General features: G+C 33.6%; 4 protein-coding genes across 9 annotated transcripts; 1 reads left to right on the forward strand and 3 right to left on the reverse strand.

The window, feature by feature from the left end:
* Positions 1 to 311: 311 nt before the first annotated feature.
* On the reverse strand, positions 312 to 4183 carry LOC112738079 (uncharacterized). Of its 3 annotated transcripts, XM_029291563.2 has the most exons (6): positions 3838 to 4178; positions 2966 to 3213; positions 2429 to 2571; positions 1129 to 1384; positions 943 to 1020; positions 312 to 739 (listed from the first exon to the last, which is right to left on the reverse strand). In XM_029291563.2, the coding sequence occupies exons 3-6, from the start codon at positions 2465 to 2467 to the stop codon at positions 606 to 608; spliced, it is 507 nt and encodes a 168-aa protein (XP_029147396.1). In that variant the 5' UTR covers positions 2468 to 2571; positions 2966 to 3213; positions 3838 to 4178; the 3' UTR covers positions 312 to 605. The 3 variants fall into 3 exon arrangements, with proteins under 3 accessions (XP_029147396.1, XP_029147397.1, XP_029147395.1); XM_029291564.2 differs by lacking the exon at positions 2966 to 3213 and having other exon boundaries at positions 3838 to 4183; XM_029291562.2 differs by lacking the exon at positions 3838 to 4178 and having other exon boundaries at positions 2966 to 3354.
* A 1362-nt stretch (positions 4184 to 5545) lies between these two features.
* Positions 5546 to 11923, reverse strand: LOC112738078 (suppressor of mec-8 and unc-52 protein homolog 2). Of its 2 annotated transcripts, none has more exons than XM_025788357.3 (12): positions 11342 to 11923; positions 10232 to 10367; positions 9646 to 9783; positions 9447 to 9496; positions 8976 to 9090; positions 8786 to 8834; positions 8535 to 8624; positions 7858 to 7926; positions 7636 to 7759; positions 6817 to 7172; positions 6306 to 6689; positions 5546 to 6069 (listed from the first exon to the last, which is right to left on the reverse strand). In XM_025788357.3, exons 2-12 carry the CDS (start codon positions 10276 to 10278, stop codon positions 5788 to 5790), a joined length of 1704 nt encoding a protein of 567 aa, XP_025644142.1. In that variant the 5' UTR covers positions 10279 to 10367; positions 11342 to 11923; the 3' UTR covers positions 5546 to 5787. The 2 variants fall into 2 exon arrangements, with proteins under 2 accessions (XP_025644142.1, XP_025644143.1); XM_025788358.3 differs by having other exon boundaries at positions 10232 to 10314; positions 11342 to 11838.
* Positions 11924 to 14642: 2719 nt separating this feature from the next.
* Positions 14643 to 18288, forward strand: LOC112738082 (uncharacterized). 3 transcript variants are annotated; one of them, XM_025788367.3, is made up of 2 exons: positions 14643 to 15004; positions 17463 to 18288. In XM_025788367.3, exon 2 carries the CDS (start codon positions 17545 to 17547, stop codon positions 18058 to 18060), a length of 516 nt encoding a protein of 171 aa, XP_025644152.1. In that variant the 5' UTR covers positions 14643 to 15004; positions 17463 to 17544; the 3' UTR covers positions 18061 to 18288. The 3 variants fall into 3 exon arrangements, with proteins under 3 accessions (XP_025644152.1, XP_025644154.1, XP_072067838.1); XM_025788369.3 differs by having other exon boundaries at positions 14821 to 15004; positions 17533 to 18288; XM_072211737.1 differs by having other exon boundaries at positions 14865 to 15004; positions 16487 to 18288.
* Positions 18207 to 21569, reverse strand: LOC112738080 (annexin D8-like). Its single transcript, XM_025788363.3, has 6 exons — positions 21405 to 21569; positions 21152 to 21297; positions 19790 to 20011; positions 19450 to 19662; positions 18649 to 18738; positions 18207 to 18564 (listed from the first exon to the last, which is right to left on the reverse strand). The coding sequence occupies exons 1-6, from the start codon at positions 21475 to 21477 to the stop codon at positions 18358 to 18360; spliced, it is 951 nt and encodes a 316-aa protein (XP_025644148.1). The 5' UTR covers positions 21478 to 21569; the 3' UTR covers positions 18207 to 18357.
* Between the last annotated feature and the right edge of the window lie 104 nt (positions 21570 to 21673).

Raw genomic sequence — 21673 nt, forward strand, 5'->3', positions numbered from 1 at the left:
CTTTTGTATACTAAGCAAATTAAGTCTTTTAATAAATATATATTAATGTTTTTATTAAGAAACTATATATAAATACAATAAAATAGATTAAGTAAAAAATTTGTCTACAATGCAGATCATATACTAGAGATTTAATAATATAATTAAATATTTTTTAATTGGTAATTGTTCTTTGTATGATTACAATATAAATTATTTTTATTTAGTCTCTAGAAAGCATAAAATAAAATATTTTTATATACTGTATAATAAATTTTTATACACAAGTAATTTTTCATGTTAGAAGTAATAATTATTAATATCAATAGATATATAACAATAAATTTTTATAATAGATCAATATTTGGCCAGCGCGGGTTTTACACCACTAGTAAGTCATAATAACAAGACTAAAAACATAATAAGCTAATAATAGCATCATAATTTCATATGGAAGAACTGTGACTCAACTTGGTCAACGAAATTATTTAATTAATACAACTTTTTCTCCTATTAAGCGGATATCAATGCCATTCCCAGTGGTGTCACATCCTCCATTGCATGATTACTTGACCACCCTGAAAAATAGAAACAAGAAGGCATGCCTCTGTGTAGCCAAATAGCTTTCATTTGTGTAAATTGCTTTCAAGCCTTTCGATTGCAGCACTAACACCACTTTTTATGTCTCTCTTATCTAAGTTTTCATTTGCAGCTTGATTCCCTTCATTAGCTTTTTCTATCAGCTTCAAATGGAGCCAACCTGCCAACGTATCATGAGACAAGACTTTCAACAAATATAGTGAAAACTTGGTTGAATATGAGAGATTGCTACGAGATTGAGCATCAAGTGATGCTTCTAACATCATTATATTCCACAACATATTATATATGAAACTTATGCATCTGCAAAAGTCACATCGACAATCTGAGCTGACAAAGTATCAAGAAATATAGCTATGTTACCAAGAGGAAAGCAAAATGTTGCTCCCAAAACTGATCCTAGCATCATGTTCCTAGCTCGCCAACGTAGTGATCCTGGCACTAAAAAGGGAAACAATCTATTAATACAATGAAATGAATGAAAAATGAATTGTTTTTGTGATTCAGTCCATGTTATATAGAGTCTAGTGGCAGAGTATCATTTCTTACATATTAAACCAAAAGCTGAAGCAGTAGCTGAACCAGCACCAACAACATTAAAAACATCATGCACACCTCGCTGCTCTGCAAGTAGATTTTGTAAGCCATAAAATGCAGCAGTGAACATTCCAAGGCATACTCCTCCAACTATTGAGCCCCGTGTAACCCTAATGAACCGTTTCTCCATAGCATCTCTCATCAAACGATATTGCTCACGTTTGTCTTCTGTACTCCCAAGCTTCAATGTCACTTCTGCGTCCTTGCTCTAGCAAAACATTGGGACTTATAAATACCATGACTAAAATTGGATAATAAAGAATAAAACCTCCACCTTCACATACTTGACAACAGAATGTTTAATCAACAAAGAAAAGATAAACCATAGCACTATGTTCATGGGTTTTGTTTCTCTGTCTAAAGAAAATGCTAGCTAGGTTTATTTTTGCATTTAGATATTAGCATTCATTCCATCTATTGATTATTGAAGTGGGTCAGGTATTTATCTCCTCAACTTCATAGAAATGCATTAAAAGGAAAACAAGCTTATACAAATAATAGAAAAGAGTGAAACTTCACATTAGATGACATGAATAAAGAAGATATATACTATCTATTGTGACAAAACAGAAACATCTTTGCATTCATTTAAGAAATTAAGTACTCAGTTATTCTTTGTACTGCAATTGCAATTCAACAAATTAAAACAACTCCAGTCTTTTTAGCTTAAGCTCTTGAAAACCTACAAATGGATCAAGTATACCTTTATGCCAGCCTGTTGACAGGATTAGACAATCTTTTGACATCTTTATGGTACACTAATGGATTGGTTTACACCTTTCTTCTGATGTTACTAGTTCCCCAAGAAAATAAATCTCATCAAGTAAGAAGGATTGAGCAAAAACTCTAATATTTTTTGGATTATGAATAAACAATATCAAAGATAAAGTTCAAGTACATTTAACTCTAAATAGTTTCTTACCATGTTATGGAAGGTAGCTTAGCGTTATATACAAGTAGTTTTTTAAGGAAAATAAATCCTCTGCATCCACACAAAAAGAAAAAAAAATTTCTTTCGATATCAACACCAAAGTGTTATTCATGACACATCTAACAGTATGCAAAAGAAGATCACTTTCATACACGGAGTTACACGCAACATTGAATTCTATAATGTAAAGAATGAAATCCATGATTGTAGTCTGGATGTTAGCCGTAACACCTGTTCTGTATTCAGCATAAAACACTCTCATAGCCATATGGAAAAAAAATGAAGAAAAAGGAATCGAGACCTCTTGTAATCAGAACTTACAACAGAAGCAGCTGCCTCCTTGCTACCGCCGTATAACATGCCAGCAAATATTCCAATAACAGTTGTCCGTATAACATGCCAGCAAATATTCCAATAACAGTTGTTGTACCCCAGTTAACAGTTCCCGCTAACTTTGGGGAGGCCTGGTAAAGGAAATTAGATAATATCAATGAACCTAATAATTGAATGAACTCAGGATGGTAAAGGTAAACACATTTCATAGTTATCTTCAGGAACCTAGAAGAAAAGGAAAGGGGCCCAAATTAATGTTTTTCCCAATTTACTAAATTATTTCCAGTATACCAATACAGATTGATCTAGGGTTGATCAAATACATATTCACTATATTAATATCTTTATGCAATGACAAGGAAACCAGTTCACTTACCAATACCTTCATATAAACAAGAAAATTCTAGTGAACCCTACTCAAATTCTTTGTCTAATGCTACTATATCAAATATTGCAGCTAGATCAATTTAAGAATAATAATGATATAAAATTCAGGAATATAGAAAGATGTGAGGAGTTTCGTACAATCGGTGTGGGGGATTCTGCGTCGTCGGTGGCTTCCATGGTGGTAAACGCCGTAAAATGGAAACGGAGTTATGTACGGAGAAATTAGTTAAATTAGGTAACCGAATCGAAGTGGAAGGAGCTCTAAATTCTCAATTTCTCATCGTCAAATCTGCCCGCGTTCTAATCGGCGTCGCCACTGCCAGTCGTGACTCGTGAAAACAACTTCCTTCCTCTTTGTCAGTCGATGTCACCTTTCGTTGTGACACCTGCTTCTTCGCCAGTCCGTTCACCCGAGTTTTTAAAAGAGTATTTAGACGTAAAGATCAATGTGGCTATTACCAATTAGTACAATTGAAAGACCTTACTGCAGAGTATTTATTAACATTGCAAGCAATATGTCCCCAAAATGAAAGTTTACAATAAAAAAATAAAACAATATAAACAATATAACACTGCAGAGTATTCATTTAATTACTCAACTAATCAGAGTATAGTTTACATATAATTTCTTCATAGTTACTATCTTATATATAGTGTGTACCGCTAATACAAATCTAAATTTCACCATTAGTAAAATTCAGTTTTAGCTTTCTTTCAATTTTTTCTTCGTTTATCTGCTACCATGAATTATAATAGTAAATGAATAGCATAATATTTTTGAAGTTAAAAATCAAAATTAGCTTATAGAAGATCCTCAGTTCAAAATCAAATCTAGCTTTTACATAAGAGCAAGATTCTATTAATATTTAAAAAATTGAACAGCACGATTGCTTCAGAGTGATCAAGATTGCTTTATTCAACAACTAAGAATGTATAATTTCAAAAATTGAACAGAAAATAAAACAATTAACACTTTAACATATAACATTCCCCAAAAATTATAGACTAACCTGACTGAGTGACCGGAGAAGACGACGCTGGAGCCTGGAGGAAGCTGGCTGCTGGAGAGGGAACGCTGACTGAAGACGAAGCTGGCTGCTGGAGAGGGAACCGCGAACAACGATGCTGACAGAGATACCGACTGAGACGCCAACGACGGAGAGAAAGTTGGTTGCTGCGTGGCTGCCGCTACCAGGAAGACGATGGAGAAGACGATGCGCCTGACGCCTAATGGAGAAGACCATGAAGATTGAAGAAGCTGGTTGCGTGGTAGGAGGAAGCTCTGCCTCTGTTAGGATTTCTACTTTCTGGGTTTACTCCATGGTTTCTACTAAGGATATTGATTAAGCATATCGTAAAAAAAAATATTTTAATATTATTTATTATAAAAATAATTTTTTTTATATTTTTAATGTATTAAATATATCAAAAATATTAAAATATTTTCTTTTTTAATATGCTTAACCAATTGTCCTTAGGAGATAAGGTAGTAAAATTCATATAATAAATATAAATATACATATAATTAAATTACATACCGAGAGTCATAGACTACAGAAATAATTAAAAATATGTTGGTTTCAAATAAATTTATATAATATTTTTTTAGATACACTAGTAATAATAAAAGTGGAATTTAAAATTTCATACATATTAATAAAATTTTTTATCACTAAACTACTTTTATCCGTTTTTTTTTAAATAAATCTATGGCCTTAGATGAGTCATAGTAATTTTTCTGCTTTTTTTCCTTCTCTGAATTAGTCCTTTCAGCTAAAATAGATTTAGGATATGTTTAGAAATGGTAAGAAATCAAACTTATTTCAATAATTATTTATTTTTATAATTGTTTTTTAAAACAATCTATTATATAATAATCAATTTATGTGTGGATACCTTAGTTGAAAAAACGATTTCAAGATAATTTATTGTATTTAAAATATAATTTAATTTTTATTCTTTCTCACTATAAAAGAATTTTATATAGACAACCAATTGTATTACAAAAAAATAACTAATTTTCAAACTTAATATGTTAAATATCGTCCTAAATGTATGAATCTAATTAAATGCTCGTACAAAATTCTTTATATTATCATTATATCAAAATTAATTTTTTCAAAATATATTAAAAATTTTTTTGAAAAAATGCTATAATTACAAAAATAAATATGAAACAATTGTTCATATTATTTAACATTTAATATCTGTAACATTACTAAAATCATTACACTTTTAGAATAATCAATTTTAGCTTATAATGATAACATTTAGAATATTATTCTTGCTATTAGGCTATTATTTTTAGCTTAAAATTATTATTTTCATTCTAATCCATCTTTAGTCTTTTAACTAAGGAAACGTGTTTGTTTTTTACAAAAGGTCAAAAGCAGCTTCTCTGGCCTTTTCAGATATTTCCCAAACATAGATTTTGGTTGACATAATTTGCTCAACTTTGCTTTTCGCTGACCATATTTGTTAGCTCCTTAGGGGAAATTGCCTACAAATGACCTTAGATAAAGTTTGGACAGAGCAATTTTATCAAGGATATTACTAGGGGTATAGAATATAACAACAGAGTTTGATGATTAGATTATGGTTTCTCACAGCAGAGGCCTAGTATAGATGGCATATCTGTATGTAGTTTAAGAACCCATAGTGTGTATGAGTGAAGGGTGTGTGCGAAGTGTACAATAACCAAAAAATAAAAGATCATCCTTCGAAGAAACTTGTAGGCGAAAATACTAGAACTAATTTCAATTTACAGCTCTGTAGATTATTGTCCCATTAGATGGCACTTATCCTGGCTCTTTGGAGAGAGGGGAAAAAAAAAGGACGACAAACAAGAATAACAAAACCTCAAACTCACACAAACTAAGTATTAACTACTAAGATTTCTATAGCAGGAAACCAGAAATAACTCTATTCTCATCATCTTTGGTTACAAATGGAAGGCTCGTTCATATTCGAAGCTTCTTTCCAGGTTGTACCTCATCATCATAGTGGGGGCCTCCACCATCACCGTCCATATCCTTTTCCATCTTCTTTCTGGCAAGTATCTTATTGATCTTGTGCAGTTCGTTATTGAGCTTCTGGTCCTTGTTCTGCTTCCGCGTCTTCCGGCCATCTTGCATCTTCACACCAAACTGGAATGCAGCCTTTGGCATTGCTTCCTTCTGCTCATTGTAAGTGGCCCATTCCTCTTCGGTCTCAAAGTCCCAACGATGAAGTCGACCCTTTGCCTGTTCAATGCACATTTTCATTATTATCACTTTTAATACAAACAGGTTATCAACATACTGATTCTTCTCAAAGGGTCATCTTGAGAATAAAAAGTAGTATAATCATTATTTATATGTTTTCATATTTATAGTTTTCTGAAATTAGGAAAACATATAATATACTTGAAAATAAATGAAAAACATTGCAGCCAGTTTAATAATAAGAAAATAAGGTAACTGTCAATGCAATTACTTACCCTCCCACCCATATCCATTTTGGACAAGTCATCTTCATCATCACTATCCACTATTTCACGGTTATATTCTTGATACCCGGGGTAACATTCAGAATAACTCTCAGAAATGAAATTGGGGTCTTTTTCTCGGGCATCTTTCTCCCTCAGTTGTTGAAGTCTCTGATCATCTCGCTTAAATACTGATCCCAAACCTCGATCTTTCTCTTCTTGTGTCATAAAACGCGGATCCTGTGGCATATCTAAACCCGCTTGCAAATCATAAGTCTGCATATCTTGCTGAAGGTATTGATCAGGGTAAGCCAGCTGTTCAGCATACTGGTACTCCTGCCACTCTCCTTGGTAGCCACCAGCCAAGGCTTGTGTTTGCATAACATCATATTCATTCTGAGACAAGACTCAGATCAATGAGGGCAGAAACTCAACTCAAAAGCCACACTCTAATGTTTCTCTAAAAATTAGGGTGAAGACAAGGTACTAAACATGAAATTTCCAGTTATATTCACCAACTTACCGATTCTTGCCACGCTTGAGGGAGTGCAGCAGGTGGCACAGGACCATAAGTAGGTTCAACAAAATATGAAGGTTTGTCCTTGTTCCTAGGAGACTCTTCCATGTCCTCAGAGAGAGGACTTTGGCTCAAGTCTTTGCCAGGTACGTCATACTCCACACCCTCACCAACAAAGATGTCATCATCTTCTGCTCTAGCAACAGCTGGGCCTTGTTTCTCTCCTGAATTAGCATGACTTTTCTTCGATGGAGGTGGTGGTGGTGGGATGAACTCTCTTTCAGTTTGATTCTTTGCCCTCCCACCTTCAACCTTTGATGAATTCTCTTCATCATATCCATTACCAACAGCCAAATTCTTTCCTGTGTTCAAAATGGATGGTGCCAAGAGTACATTAACTATTAAAATTTCCAATAAATTATCAGAAATATATGACTATATAAAAGATAGGGTAGCAGCCTCCCTCTCCAACATCTCCCTGAAAGTTTCTTTGACATTAAAAATGAACAAGGAGGAAAGTAAAAATATAAAACTGCTTACCATTGATGTATGTTAAATACAACTTATATAGTCGACTCAAGTATAAGCACGATCAATTGAACAAACAAAAATGTTCGCAAATACAAAGATAAAAAAAAAGGACCTTAAGAACAGCATCATAATATGATGTTTGTAACATAATAATTAGAACAAAGTCAGATAAATTTCAGTAAACCATACTGCAAGAGAAGATTTTATGGAAATTGTATTACCTGATACAATAAAGCATATACTCACACAATAACATCCAAAAATTCCAGATGAACTGCTCATTGCAGTTATTACCTTTTGCATCTTTTTCCTTCTTTTTCTTCTTCAAAACCTTCCCAGAAGAGCCAAGACGAAGATATGACATTATTTTAGCAATCCGATCTAGAACAGATCCATCAACGCTAACTGTAACCATTTCCTGTGAAAAATAAGGGCATGTACATGAGGTGACACATGCTAGGCAAGCTATAAAATGCAGAGAAAAAGTGCCACAGAGGAATCAGCAAGATCAAAAACCTCCGGTACTGGACAATCAGCCTTACTACGGTGCAAGGTCGTTGGAATATCATGAGCATATCCACTCTCCTGACATACAAAAGCTGGAATCTGTTAGAAAAGTGCTTCTATTCTAGAGAGTAACAAATAAGCTGGTAAAGGATTAGATTAACCGTTCCATCGATTTGAGTTGTAAACCTAAAAATGTCAATATAGCTACCCCATTTAACCTTTCCCCCATTATTGTTTATAATTATCAACATATGTAATTAAAGTGAATCAGGATGCAACAGCTAGCTAAAGGTCTCAAACATTCCATATCTGATTGTCCATGCATATGATGCTACATTGGACAACCTACAGTCGTAGAGACATGAGTAGAAACAGAAAGAGGCAGAGAGAGACATGTAATATCCACAGCCAAGATGCTTAGTCTAGTGAATGTCCCCACATGGTATACTGACTTAAACTAGGTGAAAGAACCTATTCACTAGGAGATAAGCAACTACCGCAAGGATACACAAGATGAAAGCTGTATATTGCCCAATATGCATGTACTTGCAATCAAACATGCTAATGGCCACACCGAGCATGATAAACAAATAATTGCACAAACAAAGCATGAATTACAATAACCATGAGTCTCATATCATAAAGAACAAAACCACGTCAATTATCAAGTACATGGAAATTCTCACCATGTTAAAAATAAATGTCATTCGACCTGGAAGGAACATTTCATTTGTCTTTATGATGGTATGAGGCTTCACTATCCACTGATAAACTGACTGAAAGGAGAAAAAAAATTAAAGAATTGAAACATATTAATAGAAGCAAGCAACAATAATTCATGAATTGGAGCACAAACTTCACATTCAAACTGATAAAAATAGGAGGGGGAAAAGCTTTAGTTCATATTGTCAGTAAATATTCAACAAAAGTAAAGAACCTTTGCAGTTGATGTGCGAATTGAGACTTGTTGGTCTTCCTTAGATGCTCTGTTGGCAAATCAAAAGCAGGCAGTAAAACTTAGATTCATTAAAAAATAAAACCAAATAAAAATAATAGTTAATAATGTTTTAATTGACAGATTTACAATAAAATGATCACTATCACTGACACTTCTGGACTAAAGTTACCTAGGTTTCCCCTCAACATCATCCACAGCATCTGGCTTCTTGTCAATCTCGCTTCTAACTTTGTTCAGCAATGCATAATCCAAACCTTTGACCAAATGTGTGTGCTCCACATCACCTGCCCAAAAGCAATAAACGCAACATGTTCTGTTTTTAGCATAAGTAAGTCAATATTCAATAAAAGTTACACTAAATATTGTTCACATATATATTGACTTTACAGTCATGTCTGCAATAGTAGAGGCAAAAACTCTATTCTAGGGCGATATAATAAAAAACAAAAATAACACAACAGAAAAAGAAAGGTCATGGATGCACATGGCACTGGAATCCTACATTTCAACTTCCAAAGCACCTTGTAACAATCCAGATATCAAAAGCTTTAGAGAAAACAATAAAAAACATATTATCATACTAATTTCTTTGTGAAAAAGATGGCAAAACTCAATCATATTTAAGAGTATGAATACGAACCTCCAAGGTACTTGCTCTTTTCAATGGATAATTTGTGTGCATCAGCTGACCTTCAAAACATTACCAGATTGTTAGTAGACTAAGCAATGGCAGGTAGCATAATTTTTTTTTTCTTTTCATCTTATTTTGGCCGAGTTAACTAAAAGATGAATGATGTGATATTAGATAACAAATATAACATAAACAGTAGAAAACTCACCTTAAATCTACAGTACCAGGAGGAGCAACAGCGTGAAATGCCAGCTCTGTAGGCTCATAGTCAGGATTTTGATCTTCTCTACGCTCTTTAGCACGATCTCTATATTTTGGTGTTTCTGGTTCTTCTGGTTTCTCTTCCCTGTGCAACTTCCAGTATCAGAGTAAGTATGCACATCATATAGACATATACACGATGCAAACTTTTAAGCAACCCTCCATTTTTTGTTCACTCTACTCAATAAAGATAAGTCAAACTACAAATATAAAGGTATTCATCGAGTGAAAATTCTCCCCTTTTATCTTTGTCAATCATTGCAATAAACAATTGTAAATAAGTTCCTGAATAAGCTTCATTGATGTCGGAAATCCATTCATACAAGGGCTAATCATCCTAAATATCAAAACGGTGGAAAGGCATAGTTACCTTCTTCAAGCTTATATTCTAATACCTGAATATTAACCAATCAATGAAGACAAATGTAGAATTGGCAAAAATGTTGCCCAGAAACACGGAAGAGCTAGTAAAAACAATGGTACACCAAAAAAAAGACCTTTTTTACGATAAACATGAATTGGATATGACTTACTTGCGACGTATAGGTTTCTCTTTGTAATTCTTCTTCGAGGCAGTCATTGGTGTAGTGTGATTTTGTCCGGGGTTGAAATCAAGCTGAAATTCCCAATTCGTTCGAAAACTCCGTGGTTAGGGTTTTGCGCTTGAAGCTGAACCAAAAAGAATCGTGAAGTTTTTTTGGAGCAAACTTAAATTACGGTTATGTCCTTCCTATAGACAGACTAACAGATTCAGTAGTAATTTAGTAATGAAAAGATTTAGACGCTGATAAAATGTTATCGACAAAAAAAAAATTAAGAGGATTAATTTTGACAAAAATGATCAATTATCAATCGAGTTATCTAACGTTAAAGTTAAATGTTGATGTGTCAGTTAACAATTATTTATAATTACAAAAATTACTCATACTTTTAATTTTTATAATTTTAAAAATACTCAAATTTTAAATTAAAATTTCTAATCTCCTTTTTGAGTTAAATTTTAAGGTGATATTTAAACTTGCAATCGCATATCAAGAATCAGGATTTCACATCAAGAATCAGATTTCACACAAAGAACTTTCAGTGTTTATCTCAAGGTTGCGAGAACCGAACCGATCATTAAACCGGTCGAGTGATTAAATAATAATAATAATAAAATTATTAAAAATTTGATATACAATTTCAAATATACAAATTCAGTAATTTTTAAACTGACAAAATTCAAAATTTTTATAATTTGATATAATAACTTGTTCATATTTTATCGTTAAAAATCTATAAAATAAAAAAAATATTAATTAACTTATAAATTATAACAAAATAATCAGCAAGAATTCTCATTGCAATAAAAATTTAGAATCACATACTTACACTTACACAAAAATTCAAACCATAAGTAACAAAAAAATTCAGAATCACAACAAATTTCAACAAAAATTTTTCAATTAAGTATTCAACAACAAAAACTCAGAATACAGAAAACTCAACATCCAAATCCAGAGAATCCAAAAACAGAGAAACTAACCAAAACAATCCAAACTTAACACGCAAAAAGTTTCAGAATCACATAAGCAACAACCCAACTCAGAACACAATCCCAACTCAGAATCTTAGAAATTGAAACTGAAGAAGCAGTGGCTTACCGGAGATACGGCGAGGGAGGAACGGCGGTGACAAAGTGAGCTCGGAAGCGGATCAGTTTGCGATGGCGAGGCCCCGAGCAGAGATTCCACGGCGAGGCTCCGGGCAGAGATTAACGGAGGAGAGGACGCGCTTGAAAAGGATCGAGCAACCGTTCGCGTGACGTGGAGGAAAAGAGGATCGAGGACGACGACGACGGTACCCTCTGTCACTGCCGACGACGACGATGACGGAGGCGGGCTTCACGACGAACACAGAGACGGTGAGGAGGAGAAGAGTGGCGGCGGCTGGGGGGTGACGGTGGCAGGTGGGGCTTCGCGTTGAGCACAGAGACGGTGAGGAAGAGAAGCGTGGCGGCGGCTGGGGGCAGACGGTGGCTGGTGGGGCTTCACGACGAGCAGGCGGCTGCGGGCTGACGATGGCAGCGGTGTTTACTCTGATAGGGTTAGGAAATTAGGAATTTTGGTGAGAAACTGAGATTCTGAGAATGTGAGAGAGAGAGAGAAGGGAGAGGGGGTCGCCGTTTTGATGCTGATGGGGAGAACCGGGCCTTCAAAAAACCTGCCCGGTTCTATCGGTTCATCGGTTAACTGCCGGTTCAATTGGTTTATAATCGATTTTTAAAAGACGGTTTTAGAGGTCAATTAGGCCGGTTAGAAGATCAGTTCTCAGTTAATCCGATTGAACCGGACAATTCGGTGTGTTTTTTAGAACCTTGGTTTATGTTTTCTTCCTCCACAAGAATCAGAAATTCATAAATTCAAATCAATGTTATACAGATTCATAAAAACATAATTAATCAGTTACTCACTCATCAAAGTATAACCCAACTGAATAACTAAACAAAAAAAAATAAAAAATAAAAACTGAGAGTGAGTTTCACGAAGACATGTAGGTAGAGAAGAGAGAAGACCAACCTGTCCAAGTACGAGGCAGACTCTAGCGAGGGAGGGGGAGGTAGCAGTGAAGGACGAGGACGCAGAGTACGGAGACGCGACAGTAAGGTTGCTTGGTAGCCACAAACGCTACGGTGTAGTGCAGGGGAGCTACAGATGCAACGGCGCAATGTTAGAGACGCACCGGAGCCGACGAGACGAAGCAGAGGAGCTGATCGGCGATCACGAGTTCTGGAGTTGGAGTGTGATTGAGAGTGACGTAGAGACTGGTGAAATCGTGATGAAGAGAAGCCTTCAAGCAGTCGTTTAAGGTTAGGGCTATTCTCTCTCTCTCTTAATGAAACGATGTTGTTTTCGTGTTAGGAAGGAAAAAAATAAAATTTTCAAACCGGCTGGGTTTTTGCAAAACGCCGATTCGCCGATTTTTACCAAAATTGGACGGTCTGAACCAGTTCGATCCGGCTCTTTATGTTGTCTGATCAGATGACTCAACCAAACCGACCTATAGTTCGGTTCATCAGTTTTCCAATCCAATCAGTCGGTCTGGTCCAATTCTTACAACTATGCTCGTACTTTTAAATTTTATAATTTTAAAAATACTCAAATTTTAAATTTTTTTATTTCTAATCTCCTTTTTTAGTTAAATTTTAAAGTGATATTCCAACTTGCATCAAGTCTCAATCTCTCAATTTGCAATTGCCCCAAGTTTTTTCTTAATAATAGTGACTCACGAGATATATTTTGACGAAGAAATGTACCGAGGGAAGCCACGACGGATAATCAACAGCTATATTACGTGGCTATTCTAAAAGATCGCTGGTTTTATTCTCCGAGTCGAATAATCACAAGCAGACCATAATCTTTGGGTTTGGGCTTGTTTTGGATGAGAGTATTCCTTCTTACACGTGGATGCTGCAAAACTTGTTACAAGTGATGTGCAACAAGATTCCTTCCGCTGTTCTCACAGACGAGAATGACGCTATGATTGCAGTTGTTCAAAGAATATTTCCAAGGGCAAGGCACCAATTGTGTGCGTGACACTTGCAAATGAATGTTACATCAAACTCAAATGATGAAATATTTTAGGAGGTGTTCTCTAAATAACTATATGCTGATATGGGAATTGATAATTTTAAAAGGGATTGGACACAAGCGGCCGATAAGTACGGATTGCACGAAAAACTATGGACAACACATAGGTACAAGAAGAGGGGGATGTTGGCCAATGTCTACTTGTGACACAAGTTTTGTGCATGTTTCAGGATAATTTTGAGTTATGCAGGTATCAATGCGAATGTAAAAAAAATCCTAAGTTCTAGACATAGTATTCTTAAACTTATTCAAAAGTCAGAACCTTGAGTTGTTTGTCCGGAAATACAACAACAACAAGCTTCTAGCCCAGTTTAATTCATATATAGCATGTCGGTCATGATGACTTGATTAGATCCACTTGAGAGATGTGTCGCCAATGTGTATATACGAGCTATTTTTATAGAAATTAAAAAAGAGATTGATACTATTGGTGTGGTTAACTTTGTTGATAGACAACGAGTATCGATGACAATGGTGTATATTATGGAGGAGTATGGTAACTCAGAAGATATTTTATTACATTGATCGATCACATACTAGTAAAGTTAGAATGTCGTTGTAGTTTTTGAAAACAAAGAAACTATCCGTATAAACACATTTTCTTCTCGATAAGTATGAATTTAACAAATTTAATAATTTGATCTTTATTTTTTATTATGTCATAAAAAAAATCATCATACATTAAAGTGTAATCTAACAGTTATTACAACTAAAAAAGTTATTCAAACAATAAAAAAATAAAAATGACCACGAAATTTAATATTAATATATATAAATGACTCATTAAAAAATTAAAATATATATCTAATCATCGTATATTCGTATAAAAATTTATTTATATTTTTATCCATTCTTCCATTTACATCATTTCTTCCAAGTGGATGTGTTGGACGTTAGGAATCAGCACCACGAGATTTTCATTTTCACGTTGACAAGGCAAGTGCATATTATATTATCATTTCAATTTTTTTAAATTTTTGGTATGGCTATCACCTATCATTTCATTTTTACAATGGATGATCAGAGGATTTTATCCATAAATACTCCTTATTAAATAAGAAATCTTACACTATTTAAAATTTATTATATTTTATATTAATAACTTAAATTTAAAATTTAAGATAACAATTTTAAAATTTAAAATTTAAAATAAAAAGTGCTATCCTTTATTTTTTCTTGATCCCATTAGCAATCACCCCAACAGAAAAACAAAACTGCAAAGTGCAAAACTTAAAATTTTAATGGGCTTTTAATTTACATTGTTACCTTTTGGGCTGAATAGTGAAGTAGAGACCAACGAGCAAGATCCCGGTCCGTTTCTGTTATTAGAGTACTTGCTAACAAAGAACAAAAATGAGGAATGCTAGGCAAGTAACTTTTGTGATTTGTAATCATAAAAAAATCATCAATGATAATTTTAATAGTATGAGATTAGTGTGGGATTTTATCAAATGACTCACTTTTTATTGCTGATTACATGCTGACTAAAATTTAACAAAGTTGCTTAGCCCTGGACTTTTCCAACAAAAATAGCTGTTACTCTGTTAGGGCTCTGGCCTCTGAATTGCACTTTCATGGTAAACGACTAAACGCGATAAGAGAAGTGAAGTAGCAAGAGCAAGAACAAGAACAAAGAGGAGTTCGTACATCGCAGTGCCTCCTCCGCCTTTCCGAAAGGTAAGCACATGACAAAAATGCTTCTTTATTTTTTCGCACTGTTACATTTTCTTCCCAGTTTTTGATACAATGAAATTCCATTATTACAGTGTAATTTTCATGTCGTGTTAGTTTAATTGCTGCTTGATTTCATTTCCGATTTGGGATTAAGCTAGCGTTTGCCTTTTTTTTTTTGTGATTTATTTGGTTGCTGTGATGAATTTTTATTTAATCAAAGCATTTGGAATGATGCACGTAAGCTGTTTGATGAAAAGCCTCGGAAACAAGATGGGTCATTCCCGTCCCCGTTAGTATTTTAGTTGGTCTGCTGCTGGATTGTACTGTTAGTTGGTAACTGGATTTACTTGTGCTTTTTGAGCTGCCCGGAGATTCATGTAATTTTTCTTCGTTCTTAATGTGAAATGTAAATTTTCAGATCCCTCAAGACTTAATTTTAGTTTGCTGAGTGAATGATTTTGTGTTTTTTTATTATAAGGGACATTAGTCATCTTAATAAAATGGATCAATTATCCTGAACAGTTTTTGGAATGTTATTATGTTAACGGATTGATATTGTTAGTTTCGATTGAGACAATTTGGACTTATCATGAAGAGTTTTTGGAATGTTATTATGTTAAGATTACGGACCAATTAGTGAGTTGGTCCGTGAGATTGCCAATGAAAACAGGCTGATTGGTTAATGATTTCTGATTTTCTTTTTCTTTTTTTTTTTTTTGGGTGATCTCTGGCATGTACGATAGGTTTGCTTATTCTTTCTTTGGAGGTTCGATCTGTTTCTCTCTTGGATGGTGAATGGGGCATTTGTTAATTTTCCGGTTATGTTTGTTTAGTGATTGGTTGTTTGTATGCAATGGTTATTGCACACAGTAATCCTTGAGGTCATATCTGTCTTGATGAATGGTAATTTATTGAAGTGAAGTGGGACTTTCTTTTCCATATATCTTGCATTCTTGTATATTTATTCTCTTTTTTATTTACTTTTTTATTTTGAAAATTGTTCTCTCTTGTTTTTGGATAGATAGTATCATTATGATTGCTGTAGTTCATTGCTAACTGGAAGTATATGCTGATAAAATGCAGTATGTGGCGCTCCTATTTAAAAAAAAAATTAAACATAAAAGTTTCAACCTAATCCAATAATGCATGTAATTAGATTCAAGTAATCAACCACTCTTGTCAATTTTTGGGGTTGCTCAGTAACCGGCTGTTTTGTACTCTCTTGCGTTTGGAGTTGATGTGTGGTCTGATCACATTTAGGTCAAATAGAATGCTTTTGGATTATATAATATTATCTTCCATTTCTATTTTTAAATCACAATTGAGTGTTGAGGTTAAATTGTTTCATCAACATTTTCTACCATTTTCTGCATTTCCAGCTTTGCACGATGAACTCTTCTGTATTAAATATTTGAGTGAGAGCATTTATGAATTATTTGTTGTTAAATTCATTAGCTTATTTGTTCATTGCTCAAATTTGTGTAGCCTTGTAACTAAAAAGAGTGGTTCTGATCTTTGGAAACTTTATTGTGATGGGAAATTGCTTCAGGGGGCTATCTTTGTGGTGTAAGTGTATAACAACTTTGCTAAAGGGCATCATTTCTCAATATTTTGATTTGATGAATCACTGGTTTGATTGAACGAAGACATGAGATTTACCCACCTTTCTAGATTAATTTACTAAGTGTTCCTGTAGTGCTTTTTGTTGTTGTTAATCATTGTGATGAACTTTGTTAAAATTTGCACTGCCTATGTTACTGATTCACGGATTCATCCCTCTCGTCATTATCATTGGCATGAACTCCGTACCAAAACCCCAACTCTCTAGATAAAATTGTAACGAAAGCTGATTGGGACTTTTTCTTCTACTTAAGGTATGAATCAAAATGATGAGGCCAAGTTGTGAATACACAAGTGTCAACGGACTATAATATATATTGAGTTTGTGACATTAGAAGGGTGTAATAATAACAATAATGGAGTCATGTTATTTGAATATTGAGGTTTAACATTTAAACTCTCGGCTTCTCAGCCCTGTTTGATTCTTCATCTCAGGCAATTGAATCGAATCAACCAGGCCTTCCTTTTCTTTTTCTTTTAGTTGATTCTTAATTTTTCTAATATATGTAGCTTTCTGAATCAAGTGGATCAGATTATGTAGTTTTCTTGATTTGGTATATTTTCGGAGACGCATTAGAAGAGCTATTTTATTATTATGTTTGCTATAATAATATATTCACGTGTTCTGTATGCTTGTGATTGTTTCGGTGTTTACATTTTCTTTCCAAGTCACTTGCTGGGGTTGTTCTTTGAGTTAAGGCTTTGTATGTGTGTGTGAGAATATGTGATAATGTTGAATGCTGTTGCATCTAATAGGAGTTCTTGGAGTACCCTCATCTTTGGTCCTTTATAATTTATTTATTATTTTATTCTAAAACGGTTTTTCTGGTTGAACCACCAGTTGGACCGATTGGACCAATGAACCAGTGAATCAGTGACTAAAGCGGTTTGATAACCGGTCTGGTTTTCAGAACCTTGTAAAGATGTCACACAGCTTGAGGTCTCTTAGAAGGCTCTTCACTCTCACCCCCAAACCCTCCTCCTCCGTCATCTCCACGCGCCGCCACGTCTCCATAGAGACACGCTCCCAGAAGCTGGAGCGCATCGCCGACGATCTCCTCCTCCTCGACAAGCTCGAGCGCCACGACTTCTCCGTCCTCTGGAGGCTCAAATTGGGCCTCGACCGATTTGCTGGCCCAGCCGCCGATCTCGGCCCAGTTGGCCCAGCATCAGGTGCTGGTGGTGCAGGGGCGGATGCTAGTGCGGGAGCGGCAGCGGAGGAGAAGACTGTGTTCGATATAAAGCTGGAGAAATACGACGCCGCATCGAAGATAAAGATCATAAAGGAAGTTAGGGCTTTCACCGATTTGGGGCTTAAGGAAGCGAAGGATTTGGTCGAGAAGGTTCCTTGCGTCTTGAAGAAGGGTCTCACTAAGGACGAAGCTGATCCCATTCTCCAGAAGCTCAAAGATTTGGGTGCCACTGTTGTATTGGATTGATTCCCAATTCTTTTTTTTCTTTTTGGTTGTAGAGTCATTCATCACTTGCCTCCATAGCTTCATTTTCATTTTCATTGAAATGTGATGATAATGTGTTTTTTAGTTCTCAAATACAAAAGTTATATGAACATAATAAGGACTTAGAATGATAATGAATAATTTTCACTATAACAGTAAAAAGAAACATGAACCAACCATGGTCTAAGTTTAAGAGAGTTTATTAGTTTATATCTTATTGTTATTATTTTCTGAAACATATCAGAAATTTTGTTTCTCAATATTAAATCTGTGGTGAATTCAGGTACGGCCTAACAAAGCAAGAAGAAAATTCTTGTAATCTCCATCAGCTGATATGTTGTTAGTTACAAAATCTTCAAGGGTGACATTAATCCTCTTAAAATAGAGATCCTTGATTTCTTTTAGATCCTCCTCTGCACGGGTGATTATAACTCGGCTAACACCATCATCATCAACTCCCAACTCATTCTTGGCATTGCGTAACACCTAAATAAAAGTCATTGTATCACATCTTAAGTTAAATAAAGGTTATTGAGCCAAAAGTAATTAATTAATGAGTTTAGTAATTACCTTGGCAAAGTATCTTTGGGGGTACTTAATGCAACGAATAGTTGTTCTCAGTGCATCTAAGTATTCATCACTTGGACTGGCTACTAATCCCTACAATTACCAAATGACACACCATTGTATTAACTTCATAATACAAATTCAAATAATAAGGTTATCCAATCACTCATATAATAATTTATACTGAACCTCAGCATAGTATTTCGATGTGTTAATGATGTTGATTAATGAAATTGCATTTCCATTATATCCTCATTCTACTCTCATTTGAAGCTTTGTCTATTATAACTAAACTAGATATAATTGATTAATTGTGTGGACTGAAAAATTTAGATATGGAAGAGCCATAGTGTATATGTATATACCATAAAATAGTTCTCACAGTGTGATTTACACATATGAAAACATGCAATTCAATGAGGATGAAAGTTTTTTTGGGAGAGGGGTGAAAAGTCTTTTCAGTAGGAGTGAAAATCCCTGTGAATTGCAAGGAGATTTTAATGAATTTAAACATTATAACACACAGAGTAACACTTTTGTGAAAAAGAGTTTATCAAAATTTTCTTCACTTTTTATTCCCATCAAAAAGTTTTTTTCGCTTCACCGAAATACCCTGATCTATAATATTAATATTTCACCTTTCTAGTTCACATTTGTGCAATACACCAATATAAGATCCATTTAAAAAAATAATGTAATTCTGTGTCGTTGTCCCCATTGTTTTTGTGTCAAACCCCACATAATCTAAATTATTTTCCTTGTGCTATATTTGAAGAACAGAGTAACAACTAAAGCTAACATTACCTTGGTGATTGTTGAGCCATAAATGTTCCTAAAGGAATTGAAAGTGACACACAGCTGCTTCTTACTTCTTGTGCTTAAGATTCTAATGATTTCATCATTGCTAAAATCCTTTTTTTCAATTATTTGATGAATAATATTTGCTTCTGAAATAGCCACACTCTCATCAATCACATGTCCCTCATACCTGTAAGTGCTTACTATTGCAACCAACAACTGCATGAAAAAATCATAGACCTCATAATTTGGATCATAATTGTTAGTGTAAAAAAAGATCACAAAAAGATGAATGGCTTTAAATATTCATATTCATATTCAAGATAAAGAATAGTAGTCTACATACTCTCCTAATGTCACCAAATGTGTGAGAGGCCACATCTTCTTCAAGAGAGTGTTTGTATAGAAACTGGTATGAACGCTTTATAGCCAAAAGCTCTTCTGAAGTTCTAGTGCAACCAATTTCAATAATTATTTTATAATAATTTGGTGTTACTTTCTCCAATGCTTCTTTAGTATATGCAGCATCTCTTTCAGCTGGTTCCATTGTCCAATAGCATAAACTTCTCTGCTTACAAATTTTAAACTCAGCTCAAATTACCATATGGTAAATTCTTTTAGTGTGTGTTTGGATTAAAGATTGCAAATGGGAGTTTGTATAGCTGGTGTAACGTAATTTATGTTTAGTAATTTTGTATTAAAGTAGATTAGAGTAAAATGAACATTGTTTGAATTATATTATTCAAAATTACGTTTAGATAAAAATTACTAAAAATAGACATGAATTTATATCATTTAAAAATCATATTATTTTAACACTGTTTCACTATATTTTGTTTTTGAAAACAACTCAAATTTATATGTTGAAATTTAGTACTTTTTTAAGTCATAATTTTTTAGTACTCTTTTTTAATACTCTTTTTTTATTTAATTAATTTTTCTACTGAAATCAATAACTTATATTATAAAAAATAACAATAGTAAATAAAATATATATTAATTTAAGAAAAGCATAGTAAAAGTTGTATAAAGTAGAATAAAAAAAATAATAAAGTTCTATAAAAAAATATATATCAATAAAAATGATTAAAAAATTTATATGAACAATAAATACTAAAAATTTTATTAAAAATATAATAACATAAATTGATGTTTGCATTTAGAGAAAAAAAAGTTTGTCAAACAAAAAATCCTGACATTTAAAAAGATTGAATATGCTTCTTGTGTTTTTAACACTAAACCAAACACACCCTTATTTATTATCTGATATAGTTTATTTTTATAATATAATCAAATTATCATAAAAAAATTGGATTAGTAATCATTGAAGAATGAGTTAACATTAAGATTATACTAATTTATTTTAGAATTTATATATAGGACACTTAATACCTTTATAAATATTAGTATATCAATAAGCACGTTCTTTTATGGATCCTCTCTTTTATTTATTAAATGTGCGTATAAGTAATAAAAGTGTAATTAGTTGAGATGGAAAGTAATAATTTAACAAAGAGATTTTGGATTTAAATCTTGAAAATAGTAAAAAAAAAATCTATAGATTAAATATAATAAAAGATATTTTAGATCCTTTACTAATTACTATCATTATATAGAATATAGATATAGAAGTATAGACGACATTACCTTTAATTTTGGCAAGAAAATTTAAGGATGATTCCTAGTACAAAGTGTAAGATTGTATTACCTCAAATTTTCCTGAAACTTCACATTTAAGTTGTTGGATAAGATCTTGGTGATAAAGATCTAAATAAGCCTGCCTAAGAAGTTTTCTTTGTGCTTCATTTCGATGTGCTAATATGGATATTAGGGCTCTCTCATCAGTCCCTAATCCTATATATATTATACAAAATAAAATAAGCATTGTAATAATTATTAGATTTATATGTATTTTGCAACAATTGATATTTTGAAAGAATAGAATTGCAGAATGATGAAACCTTTGCATGCCCTCTTGATAGTGTCAGCATCTTCAATTGGAGAAGAATCTTTGGGAGCAACAAGAGTAGCCATTTGATTTGTTTCTTATCTTTGTTCAATGCCAAGATTTGTGTGAAATGGTTAAGTTCCCATTTCTTCATTTTATAGGAGAGAAAGCTATAAAGCTGTTTCAGAATAGTAAAGTAACATTCTTAATAACCGGACATGTTAAGGTTTTATCCTCTCATTCAATTAAGAAATTAACCGAAGCAAATGTTACTCCAAAGGG

The sequence above is a fragment of the Arachis hypogaea genome, chromosome 13, assembly GCF_003086295.3.
Source record: "Arachis hypogaea cultivar Tifrunner chromosome 13, arahy.Tifrunner.gnm2.J5K5, whole genome shotgun sequence".
Classification (NCBI taxonomy): domain Eukaryota; kingdom Viridiplantae; phylum Streptophyta; class Magnoliopsida; order Fabales; family Fabaceae; genus Arachis; species Arachis hypogaea.

What these genes read in the sequence shown, in the direction of transcription:
- LOC112738079 (XM_029291564.2), bottom strand. Translation starts at nt 2,467, where the DNA reads ATGTTATACGGCGGTAGCAAGGAGGCAGCTGCTTCTGTT. An exon ending in AGGAGGCAGCTGCTTCTGTT is followed by an intron (nt 1,385 to 2,428) that starts GTAAGTTCTGAT and finishes ATGTTTTGCTAG; the next exon opens with AGCAAGGACGCAGAAGTGAC. An exon ending in AACATTTTGCTTTCCTCTTG is followed by an intron (nt 740 to 942) that starts GTAACATAGCTA and finishes ATACGTTGGCAG; the next exon opens with GTTGGCTCCATTTGAAGCTG.
- LOC112738078 (XM_025788357.3), bottom strand. Translation starts at nt 10,278, where the DNA reads ATGACTGCCTCGAAGAAGAATTACAAAGAGAAACCTATACGTCGCAA. An exon ending in TGACATTTATTTTTAACATG is followed by an intron (nt 7,927 to 8,534) that starts GTGAGAATTTCC and finishes TTTGTATGTCAG; the next exon opens with GAGAGTGGATATGCTCATGA. An exon ending in CTGATTGTCCAGTACCGGAG is followed by an intron (nt 7,760 to 7,857) that starts GTTTTTGATCTT and finishes TATTTTTCACAG; the next exon opens with GAAATGGTTACAGTTAGCGT.
- LOC112738082 (XM_025788367.3), top strand. Translation starts at nt 17,545, where the DNA reads ATGTCACACAGCTTGAGGTCTCTTAGAAGGCTCTTCACTCTCACCCCC.
- LOC112738080 (XM_025788363.3), bottom strand. Translation starts at nt 21,477, where the DNA reads ATGGCTACTCTTGTTGCTCCCAAAGATTCTTCTCCAATTGAAGATGCT. An exon ending in TATCAAGAGGGCATGCAAAG is followed by an intron (nt 21,298 to 21,404) that starts GTTTCATCATTC and finishes TAATATATATAG; the next exon opens with GATTAGGGACTGATGAGAGA. An exon ending in AAGTTTCAGGAAAATTTGAG is followed by an intron (nt 20,012 to 21,151) that starts GTAATACAATCT and finishes ATTTGTAAGCAG; the next exon opens with AGAAGTTTATGCTATTGGAC.